Here is a 12,324-nt window from a genome sequence, read left to right as displayed (position 1 = left end):
TTATGATGGGGGATTTTAATTTCCCAGATAGTGACTGGAATTTATGAGTTGGTCACTCACACACTAGCAAAGCTTTTGTGGATTTATTGGATGATTGTTTTCTACAGCAGCACGTTTAGAAGGCAACTAGAGGGAGTAATAGTCTTGATCTGATTATCAGTAGTGATTTTTCATGTATCAAGAATCTGCAGATAAAGGAACCACTAGATGGCAGTGATCACAGTGTGCTGAAGTGGGATTTACTCAAAGAGGTAACTACCATCAAAGGTAAAGGGAAGGGTTTTTGATTTCGTAAAGGCGACTACGCTGGTCTGAGACGGTATTTAAATTCTATACCGTGGAACCAACTAATGATGTTACCAACAGCAAATTCAGAATGGGAAGCATTCAAAGAATTAATCTTGGAAGCTACTATGCTTTTCATACCAACTAAGAAATATTGTTCAAGTTTTAGGCTTAAATGGATGTCAGATGAATTAATGAGAAGCATGGCAGAGAAGAAGAATGTATGAGATACATATAAAGTATCAGGTGAAACAGAAGCCTATGATAGATATAAGCTGGTCTGTAACCAAGTTACAAAGGAGGTTAGGCAGGCAAAGGCAGATTAGGAGAAATCTTTGGCAAAGGATGCAAAGAAAAACAGCAAAGAGTTCTTTACTTATGTAAACACTGGAAGGAAGGGGATGAATCAGGTTGGTCCACTTGATATCGATGGTTCAACTTGATGACTCTGCTCAAGTAGCTAACAATCTAAATGAATATTTTGCACCTACATTCACACATGAGGAGTTATTCAGGGAGGGGAATGCCAGAGGTGTATTCAACTCTGGCAGTAAGCTAGATAATCTTGTAATAACTGAGAGTAAAGTGGAGGAGAAATTGTTGAAGATAAACATAAAAAAGGCACCTGGGGGTGGATGGATCTATCCAGTTATATTAAAGGAGGCGGCAAAGGAAGTAAGCAAACCCTTAGCCATAATTATGAGAGCTTCCCTGGAATCAGGGGGGGGTACCCATGAACTGGAGATGTGCAATTGTGACCCCAATCCACAAATGAGGATCAAAGGGTGACACAGGTAATTACAGATCTGTTAGTTTAACTTCTGTTCCACAGAAATTAATGGAGACACTGGTTAAAGAAGCATCGCTGATCATTAAGACAAGACTTCGGTTATAGCTCGGACACAGCATGGGTTTGCTAAGGGGAAGTCTTGTCTGACTAACTTGATTGGATACTATGATGTAGTCACAAAGGAAATGGATGCAAAGAATAACTTTGATATCATATATTTGGATCTTAGAAAAGCCTTTGATTCTGTTGCACATGGAAGACTTTGCACAAATTGGAGCAGTGTGGGATTGGAGGCAAATTGCTGCTATGGATAAAGGTATGGATGAGTAGGAGAAGACAGAGTGGTAATCAATGGACACTGCCCTTCGTGGACTAATGTTATTAATGGAGTCCCTCAGGGTTCAGTTGGGTCCATTGTTGTTTTCTGTATTTATAAATGATATTGATGATGGTATATCAGGCTTAATGTCCAATTTTGCAGACGATACGAAGGTTGGCAGGGTTGTTAATGACACCAATGACAGTACACTGCAACAGGATCTAGAAAAGTTGAGCAGATGGGCTGAGAGATGGCAAATGAAGTTTAACATTGACAAATGTAAAGTACTACATATGGGAAGCAGTAATCCCAGAGTAACGTATCAACTCGGTGGTACCACACTGACAGTGGTAGAGAATGAAAAGGAACTGGGGGTAATTGTGCAGGCAAATATGAAGTTTTCTGAGCAGTGCAGATGGTCTGCAAGAGTAGCTCATTTTTTTTTTTTTTATTTTTATTTTGGTAGTTGTTGGTGCATCGGCTTCTGTGGCCATATTGCACCTCCCAAGGTTTTTTCAGTACTTTGATCCAAGCCCGAGGCGGGAATCGAACCCGCGACCTTTGGGTTGCCGGGCAGGTACTTTACCCACTCGGCTAGCCCGGTCGGCGAGTAGCTCATGGTATCTTATCAATGATATATAGGAATTTTTCTAGCAAGGATAAGGAGGCGATTATCCCCTTGTAAATCAATGGTCAGGCCATACCTTGAGTACTGCTGAGTATACAGGTCTGGAGGCCTCATTTTAAGGATGTAGAGCTTGCTCTTACGAAGAAAGGCCTAAGTTTTGCAAATTACAGTGTCTGGAGACTAGGCACCTGTGAGGTGATCTGATTGAGGTGTATAAAGCCTTGAATGGTTTCAGCATGCTCAATGCAGATGGGAGTCTTCCTCTTGGTCAGAATAATCGCCTGAGAGGGCATAAATTCAAATTGAGGAAAGACGGTTGTAGGATAGATGTGCAGAAGTTTGCCTTAAGCCAGCGGGTGGTTGATTGGTGGAACAAACTTCCATCTGTCATTGTAGAAGTTGATAGCTTAAATAGATTCAAGGCAGAACTTGACAAATATTTGGAGCGAGTGGATGGGTGAAATAAGTTTTTTTTTTTTTTTGGCTGATGATATATAAGCTTGCTTTCTTGCATCACGTGCCTTTGCTAATGCTAATTTTAGTGTATCAAAGTTTGGTATCCATAAGGTTTTGAATGGCACAGGAAAATACCGCGAAGCTGCTGCAAGTGGGCGGGAAAACACCGAAGAAACTTCAACCTGCTCCAAGTCGAACGAGGGAGGCAGTAAGAAAAGTGCAGTCACGCATTGTCGGTGAAAATCCAAAAACCCAAAGAGCTATAGTGTCATGTGTGGGAACATCCCAGTCAACTGTTTGTCACATAATCAATGAAAATTTGCAACTGGAGAAGAAGAACAAGGCTCTCTTACACCACCTAGGAGCAAGGCACACTGTAGAGCAGCGGGTCAATGCTCGTAAACTCTACGAAAAATATCTGGCAGCTGAAAGGTGGAAATTCATAGCAACGCTGGACGAAGCGTGGGTGTACTTCTCCTATTGCAACAAAATTCGAGCAATTTATTACCGTCCACAGGGTGACAAGGCCTTTCCAACATGGGCGCATCAGTGCAAGGAACGTTTTGGCAGAGGTTTTATGGTTTTAGCCAGTTTTTGTTATAAATTTGAGTTGCGTAGAGTCACTAAAAACGTGAAAGTCAACTACCAGTGCACTACCAGACCAAAGTTCTACAGCCGTTGTTTGAACGTGAAATACCCACATCGTACGTTTTTGACGCTGAAAATGTCTGGGTACACCAGGATAAAGCATCCAGCCACAATCACATCCCTCCTGTGCTTTTTTGTGGAGAATGGAAGCAGTGACAGATATTCGTTCGATCCCGTTTGAATATATACCTGTTGAATCACCTGATGCCGCACCCATGGATTTTTGCGTATTTGGACTTTTGAAAAGAGCTCTCGGAAATCGCCGCCCCAGATTTGTGGGAAGTCTGCCAGCAGGAACGGGACAAGATCAACTTGGCAGTTTTTCAGCGGGCTTTACTTCAATAGAAATTGTGATGCCGTGTGATAGTCCACGAGCAGGGAAAACAAATAGAACACAACCGGTGGCAGCGGCACGGAATTTCGTAGTTTTAATGGTCTGCCAAAATTGTTATCAAAAGGCTGAATCAACCCTCTGTAAAACATATATTTGAACTTATCAAAGGGAAATTAATTAAGCCACATACAAACTAATAAGTCTCATAAGTTAACGTATATTTATTTGGGGAGATGGGTAGTCTAAATAAATTTAAGGAAGGATTATGCACATTAGAGGGAATGGCCAGCTGTGGTTGGTAGTGTTTTTTTTTTTTTTTTTGACTCATGCTGTATAAGTATGCTTCCTTGAATCATTTACTACTGTCACTACTAATAATGAAGCCTAACTCTGTCATAAATGCACACTATACAATACAATACATTAAGTGAGTGCAATGAGTCTTCTGAATTATGCAGATATTGCTTTTAAACACTTCAAGTGGAAATGGACTTCATTTGGCAATTAAATGTTCCATGCATTAATGAAGGTTAACCATTGTTAACCTTCATTAATGTATTAATTAATGCCAAGACTAGGCACCTGCAAGGTGATGATCAAGGTAAATACCTTGTTAATGCTAATGGCATTCTTCTTCTTGCTGTTAGTATATGTAGATGTCATTCTGATAAAATAGTACTATGCAATATTTTAATGACATTGCAAATGTAGTGGCAATGGCATTAAAAGACTACATAGTACTATTATATTAACCCCAGTGGCTCACATCTGGTGAGTATGGGTTGGGCATACCCAGGGTCCTGAGCTGGATATCATCATTCTTCTCTTTTTGGGTGATTCCCTTCTTTTTTTCTCTCTCTCTCAGGGTAACTCGGGAATTTTTTTTTTTTTTTTTTGGCTGGTGCAGCATAAGCCTCAGGCTTCCTTGCACCATATAGCTAATAATAATATGTAGTGGTCATAGGCAATTATAAGTTACAAGTCCCTAGCTTATACTAGTGCACGACTATTATCTGTAAGCTAACAAACATGTGCCACACTTGTTATTTGGTTTTTAAGCATTAGCAACTAAGGCCATATTGCTCCATGGATATGAGGTGGCCATTTCCTGACCATTCCACATCCTCCGTACTTGGTGGTCATGGGCTCGAACCCCTGGTCTGATCAAGAAGCGTGTGCTAAGCACTGCAGCTCCTGCCCACCTGGCTACGGAGGCAGCCATGTGCCACAGGTTGATGCCTGGAACAAAATTAATCTGTATACAATTCTGCTCTTCAGTGCATTATTTTCATAGCATGCTCATCAAATATGAATTTCTTTTAGCCGATGCATTATGGGTATGTGAACCTTAATTATAGCCCATTAAAAATTAGCCTTGTTATACAACAAACTGGGAAGTGCATTTCTGAATTAATTATCAACTTGACATTATTCAGCCACCACTTGCCAAAATGCAAAATTTTGAGAATTTAATGGTTTATGGGGCCAAATCCTTGAATTCAGAACTATCTCAAAAACCTCAGGATTGTGAATCTTCTCTCTGGATTAGAGATTTGGAAATGGCGGGATATCAATTTGGCACCTGAGGCTAGGGTCAGGCTGACAGACTTTAATTCGGAAGCTTTTAGACATTTTTGGCCCCCATCTAAATCATTTATCACGTCATGATTATTGGCCAACTACCCAAATTTGCTGTTAGTCAGGTGACATTTGCCGCCTTGCTCCCCTGGACCAGTCTGCCAATGCTTGGGAACCATTTGCCTCAGAGAGTAGTAAGATACAGAATGAACACTTGCTCAATTACTCCCAGCACCATCATAGAACTAATGTAGCCATCAAAACACAGAATACTAATGCACATGCCAAATGGATTCGATTAATGTTAATGGAGCATAGCAAGTTCGATTTACATGTAAAAGGAATTAACATTATCGCCTATCAGTGTCCACTCTGTATCTTACTACTCTGTGATTTGCCCCTCGTTACCATCAACACTGCTAATCTGCGCATTTACTTGATTATGTTACACCAAAAATTATCAATAACCTTCAACAATTAAAATGGAAATGTAATTCTTTTCGCACCAAGAGATTTTATGGCACTATAAAAACAAAATAAATTAATACTTGCCGACTACACATCGTAAACTAACTTGTTGTAATACCGACTCGTCCATAAACAAATATAGGTATTTACAAACAATAACCGACATAAAAAAAAGAGATAATTAAGATCACATTTATTTAAAACTTGCCTTGGAACCTTCACATTTATCAATACAGTTCAATAGTTCTCGGCGAGCTTTTTCTTGCAAAAGTTGGACGTTCACACGCCCCGAACTTAAATGAGCAGCCATCTTACTAAACCTGCAAAGTGGAGACCTCTCAAGTACATTACTTCCTGTACGTAATCTCCGCCGTTTCGGTGCATTATTTTATTTCTGACAGCTGATTTCCTGAAAGCCGAATTTTGTTTTATCGTAGTTGAGAAAATTCTTGGATTTGTAAAGTATATTACATTATAATTTAAAGTAGTCGAAAAATAAATCTACCTGTGTTAGTTTTTAGGCACATAAACATAGTTGCACGAAGCCGGTACCGCAGTTCACATAACAGGCGGTTGCTAGTTTCTCATGTGTTTATAAACTTGCTTGAAACCGAATGAAAATGGCTGAGCAAACGTCAGGTAGTGTATTGGGTTTATCGTAAACATGCATTGTGTTTGCGATTTCATTCTTTTTTTTTTTTTTTAATTAGAAACAGATTTATTAAAGAGAAAGTATTTTATTCATTTTTATTAATGTATTGCAGAAAAAGAATATCACGAAACATTACTTCGAATGGTTAAGAAAGAGGTGAGTAATATTATTTTAAATGTAATTAGTAATATACATTAGAAACAAAAAAAAAAAAAAAAAAAAATGTATATGTGCTACATTTTATAAAACTACGTATCGGTTTCGTGCTTGGAGTACACTTCAATGGTTGGCGATCCAAGTTTTGGTCCAAATAGCAAAGTCAACATCTGTGTTGCTATGTATTGTACAGTACTAGGAAACCAGCGGGCGGCAATTAAAAAAAAAAAATATATATATATATATAAATAAAAAAGAAAATAAATATGGTCTTTTGAATTGAACAAATTAAATTTAATTACCTCACCTTGGTTCACAAGAATCGTTTGAAACTAAACTTAGCTGTTTGAAAAATAAACATGTAGTGGTAGTAATAGTGGCATGTGATGCAAGAAAGCAAGCCTATGAGCTTATATAGCATCAGCCAAAAAAAAAATTTTTTCACAACCATTCCCTCTAAATGTCTGTCCAGTTTCTCCTTAAATTTATTTAACATATCAACTTCCACAACGACAGGTGGAAGTTTGTTCCCGCAATTAACCACCCACTGGCTAAAGGCAAATTTCTGCACATCTATTCTACAATTGTCTTTCTTCAATTTAAATTTATGCCCCCTTAGGTTTGTAATCTGAACAAGTGGAAGAATCCCATCAGAATTCAGCGTACTCAACCTATTCAAGGCCTTATACACCTCAATCAGATCAAAACACATGTGCCTAGTCTCCAGCCACTGCAATTTGCAGTACTTAAGTCTCTCTTGGTAAGAGAATCCCTTCATTCCCCTCACCAATCTTGTTGCCCTTCTCTGTACACGCTCAAGCAAATCTACATCCTTCCTAAAATGAGGCCTCCAGACCTGTATGCAGTACTCAAGGTGGGGCCTGACAATTGCCTTATACAGAGGGACAATCACCTCCTTCTCCCTCCTAGCAAAATTCCTGTATATCATTGACAAAACCCCAGGACCTGCCCTGGCAGCCTGTCTGCATTGCTCAGGAAACTTCTTATCTGACTGCACAATTACTGCCAGGTACTTTTCATTTTCTACCACCTTAAGTGTAGTACCACACAGTTGGTACATTTCTCTAGGGTTACTTCTACTCATATGCAGTACTTCAGTTGTTACTTCTCAGCCAATCTTCCCAAGTTTTCTAGATCCTGTTGCAGTAGTACACTGCCATTACTGTCATTAACAACCCTGCCAACCTTTGTATCATCCGCAAACTTCGACACTAAGCCCGATATACCTTCATCAATATCATTGATAAATATGCAAAACAACAGTGGACCCAACACCAAACCCTGTGGCACTCCACTAATGTTATTAGTGGAGTGCCACAAACTTAAATAGAATATACTCATGTAACATGGCAAACTAGTAGAGTGAAAAGTGAACTTAGCCAATAAAATAAAATAACAAGGACCCTGGGTGTGCCAAGCCCGTACTCACCAGATGTGAACCCTTATGGTAGTGACCTCCAGAAATATCACAAAGACATTTAAAATTGATTCTTATAACTGAAACATATGATAACGATGAAGGTGTAGCATTGATTTCTGAAATTTTATTCTATAAAGTGGCTGATTCTACTAACCACTGACCATGTTAAGAGGCACCTACTTATTTCACTTTACAATTGGATGGACTTACGATTGTCTCTGACCGGACACGTGGTCCTTCCTCTCAGCTAACAGTCCTTCCTCTCAGCTAATGTAAACATTTTGACTGTATGTTTTGTTTTGCATCCTTTAGTTGAAGTGATTTTTTTTTTTTGTGTTGTGCTTTAATCAATATATTAGTTTTAATCAATTTTTTTTTACTCAACATGTGCAATTTCCATTATAAAAATCATCTTTTAGAGAGATAAATAGCTTAGTTATATAGCGAAAATTTCAATGTCCGAGGCCTTGGAACGAATTACCAAAAAACTATGTTATTCCGTTCACATTACGATATTTCCACAATGCGATGGTGTCTTTGGAACCGATTAATATTGTAAAGCGGGGATCCACTGTACTGTTACCCATGAGCTTGATGTAGGGGACAATTTCATAGTTTATTCGGATTTTAGCAAGGCATTTGACTAATTCACTCATGAGAGGTTACTATATAAGCTGGAACATGTTGGGGTTACTTGAAAGATTCTAAGATGGATTGCAGTGTAACTTTCACATCCATTTATGCATACTTTATTCAATATATTAATACAAATTTACACGCGCGCACACACATATGTACGTTTATGTGTGTGTGAACACTTTTCTAAAAATAAAATTCAAAGTTTTATGTTTAAAACAACTCAACTTTATTCTTATTTTTACATATATAAGAATAACTTTATTTATCAATTTGCTATGCATAAAACGAATAATTTGACCAGTTCCAAAGAGTCATTTCGCAGACTCCCTGGAATTGGTCAACAGTCCTCAGTTTGTGAACCGCTGCCTTAAGGTATCCTTCTCAATTGTACTGGAAAAAATCCTTGCATTACCATTGTTCAAATCAATAATCTCTTGGCAACATAGAAGGAATCTATCTACAAGTGTAAGCCATGCTGATAAAAATGTCCCTATCCCCCAGAAACTTGCAGATTCCTTCAAGTCTTGTGTTAATCCATGATGTTTTCAACCTATAATTCCTCCTATTGTGTCTGGGCAGAATTGCAGATATATACATTTAGACTTAACTCATTGCATTTTTTTCAGCATGGCAATCTGTTGTTAACATCATGAATTCTTGATCCTGGTAAAGAATTCATGAATTCTTGATCCTGGTAAAAACACTCTGGTTCACCTATCTTTATTACAAAAAAATGTTGCTCATTTCCCTGACGTTAGTCTCCCAATAAAACTAAATATCCTTCAACTAGAGCAGTATGCACTTGACTGTTCTTTTTTTGAACCCCTATTGGGGTTGCATCCCTTGGCAAGTCACGAGATACTTGAGTGCCTGACAAGCTCCCAGTTAGATTTGTTTCTATGGCATGCACCCATTTTTTCAGTGACTCAGATTCTTTTCGTAATGCACCAAATTCTAATTTGAGAAGGTGTCAGGTGGCTTCTAAACAAAAACTTTGTTTACAAGACACCTGATGTTAATCACCTTCACTTAATCCTCTTCAGGAGTGAGATTGAAACATGTCTGCTCTCTTCGATTGCTTCAGTAGGATGTATTGAAGTATTGCTTACATTGATGTTTCTATCTATTCAGTGATCACCGCTGTAAGCTCTGTAAATTATCTTATGATTTAAACATTTGTGATATTGTTAATTCAATTTTTATTGTATATTAAATATTTATACTACACAACTTGGTGTCCGTGAATCTGTGGTTAAAAGAAGGAAGTTTTAAATCAAAGGCAGATCTGTGTCAGACTCAAACACCAAAATATTAGAACATTTCAAGGTAAAGATGACTGATTGGGCTCTGGAAAAATTGGTAGATGAGCTGCCCAATACGAAACAATTATTCATTTGCAACAATTAAATGTCACTTAGTAAGAAACCAAGAAGAAAGTGCTATTTGTGTGTTTTTTTTTTTTTTTTTTGGATTTACTTCATTGGAAACAAAGACACTCCTGATGCTCGATGTATTATTAAAAAATGCTATTTAAGCTCTTTAGCCCCTAAAGAGTTTAGATAACATTCAAAGTCATTTGAAAACTTGCCATGCTCTCATACATGTTGCATATAAAGCCAAAATGCAAATTTTTTTTTCTATTTTCAAGAAATCATTTACTTGAAAATAGTAGGGTGCCTCCGTAGCCAGGTGGGAAGGAGCAGCGGTGCGTAGCACACACTTCTTGATTAGACCGGGATTTGAGCCAGTCACCACCAAATATGGACGATGAGGAAAGGTCAGGGAATGACCACCGCATATCCTGGAGCAATATGGCCTTAGTTGCTAATGCTCCTAAAAACCAAATAACAAACAACAACAACTTGAAAATAGTAAACTCTTAATGTCATGTGAAATGAATTATCATATAACACTTGAGGAAAAGTGCACATAATTGTAGAATTGTATATCAAGCTTTATGCAAGAGATATATTAATGTGTCTTTGATGAGAAATACAGTAAAAAAAACAGATGCAGTACAGATTTCAAACAACATTGTTGCACGTTGAATCAAAGATCTTGCTGCTGACATTGAAGAAGAGGAGCTAATTTGCTGAATGAAAATTTTTGATAGGTATTCATTGCAACTAGATAACTCAGCTGATCTATGGGAGCTTGCTGTGTTGCTCATGCTTGCCTGTTATAGGTTTTGCAAGTCTGTTAAAGAGGTCTTGCTCTTATGTAGATTTTTTTTTTTAAAGTAACAATACTGGTTATAAAATATTCAACTGAAATACCGATCAATAAATATTCATCAACAATTTGATGCAAAAACATGCAATCAGTAGGAAAAATGCAGCGGGATATGTAGGTGGTGCCACCAGGAGAGTAGTAGTTTCATCCATGTTAAAGTCACAGGAACTGTAACATAGATGAAAGGCATGGCACCAGAAAAACCAGTACGTCATTGCATATTAGCATTAGTAGAGACATATTATGCAAGAAATCAAGCTTATACATCATCAGCCAAAAAACTTCCCATTTCACCCATTCATTCTCTCCAAAAGTTTGTCCAGTTCTTCCTTGAATCTATTTAAGCTGTCAACTTCCACAATGATAGATGGAAGTTTGTTCCACCAATCAAACACTTGCTAGCTAAAGTCAAATTTCTGCACATCTATTCTGCAACTGTCTTTCCTCAATTTGAATCTATGCTCCCTCACATGTGTAATCTGAGCAAAAAGAAGAATCCCATCAGCATTGAGCTTGCTCAAACCTTTCAAGGCCTTGTACAACTCAATCAGATCACTTCATAGGTGCAAATTACAATCTCCAGCCACTGTAATTTGCAGAACCTAAGCCTTTCTTGGTAAGAGCAACCCTATTTTTCCCTCTCACAAATCTTGTTGCTCTTCTCTGTACTCGTTCTAGCAGCTGTGCATCTTCCTAAAAATTAGGCCTCCAGACCTGTATGCAGTACTCAATGTGTGGCCTTACCATTGCCTTATACAAGGGAATAATCACCTCCTTATCCCTGCTAGCAAAATTCCTGTATATCATTGATAAGACCCCATGAGCTGCTTGCTCTGCAGGTCCAAAATTTTTAAATACCTCTCACCATAAGACTATACTGAAACATCTTTATGATTGTGGCTCAATGGGGTGCAGAGATTAATTGCTAGCTTAAAGTCTCATTTGTGTTTGTTGAATAATAAAATAACTATGCCTATTTAGGTAATGTACAAACATAATCTCTCTTTAAGAAGTTGGTATAATTTATGAGGTTCTGCATGTAGAAAGAATCCATTTTAGCGTTATATTGATGAAGGCCAACTGATGTGTGAGTGCCATGCTTATTTAGCATTTGCCTTAAAAAGTTATCTCCTCAATTAATCCAGATATTTCTCTCAACTCTTAAATTTTCAAAAAATTTACTTGTACTTCTTTTTTTTTCACTTGTAAAAGTAAAAAAAAAAAAAAAAAAAACACCAGCATTTCCATATTTAATTTACTCATGCTTTTTGAAGCCACCTGTTATTTGTTAATTTGATGAAATAGGTGAAAATTTTTCTTAGCCTCCAAAATTGCTGAATAATGAATATTGGAATGAGAGAATTCTCTCACTATTGTCAGTGTTAATCGCATCAAATTTCATAGGAGGAGTGTTATTACTATTAGAAGTTCCTTTAGTAAAGGCAATGAACTAATTTATAACATTACAAATGTAACTGTATTGTAAAATATATACAGTCGAACTTGGTTATAATGAGCATTGGATTTCTTCGGTATAACCATTACTCACCGTATCAGTAATGAGTTAAATCTATCTCCTATTTCTTTTAATTCTTAATAACTTGATAAAAAGATTCAAAAAACAAGAAATATTAGAAAAAAAAATAATAATATTAGTATATACCTACATATTATTTGTATTAATATCCTTGTATAAAC

At 37.4% G+C, this 12,324-nt stretch overlaps 2 protein-coding genes across 5 annotated transcripts in view; one reads left to right on the top strand and one right to left on the bottom strand.

The window, feature by feature from the left end:
• The window catches only part of car (vacuolar protein sorting-associated protein 33A), a 302,059-nt gene extending 296,238 nt beyond the window's left edge, over window positions 1-5,821 (bottom strand). For both annotated transcript variants that reach the window (XM_090373474.1, XM_090373475.1), the window contains exon 1: window positions 5,715-5,821. In XM_090373474.1, the coding sequence (XP_090229600.1) occupies window positions 5,715-5,816 (102 nt within the window). In that variant the 5' untranslated portion in view covers window positions 5,817-5,821. The remainder of the gene's footprint in view (window positions 1-5,714) is intronic.
• A 177-nt stretch (window positions 5,822-5,998) lies between these two features.
• Window positions 5,999-12,324, top strand: part of LOC150085771 (small G protein signaling modulator 1-like) — a 744,108-nt gene continuing 737,782 nt past the window's right edge. For all 3 annotated transcript variants that reach the window (XM_090374245.1, XM_090374244.1, XM_090374243.1), the window contains exons 1-2: window positions 5,999-6,145; window positions 6,271-6,314. In XM_090374245.1, coding sequence (XP_090230371.1) covers window positions 6,121-6,145; window positions 6,271-6,314 — 69 coding nt within the window. In that variant the 5' untranslated portion in view covers window positions 5,999-6,120. The remainder of the gene's footprint in view (window positions 6,146-6,270; window positions 6,315-12,324) is intronic.

The sequence above is a fragment of the Mastigoproctus giganteus genome, chromosome 5, assembly GCF_048544385.1.
Source record: "Mastigoproctus giganteus isolate SK-2022 chromosome 5, ASM4854438v1, whole genome shotgun sequence".
NCBI lineage: Eukaryota > Metazoa > Arthropoda > Arachnida > Uropygi > Thelyphonidae > Mastigoproctus > Mastigoproctus giganteus.
Note: the sequence above shows the minus strand (reverse complement) of the source record. Positions and strands in the feature narration are given on the sequence as shown.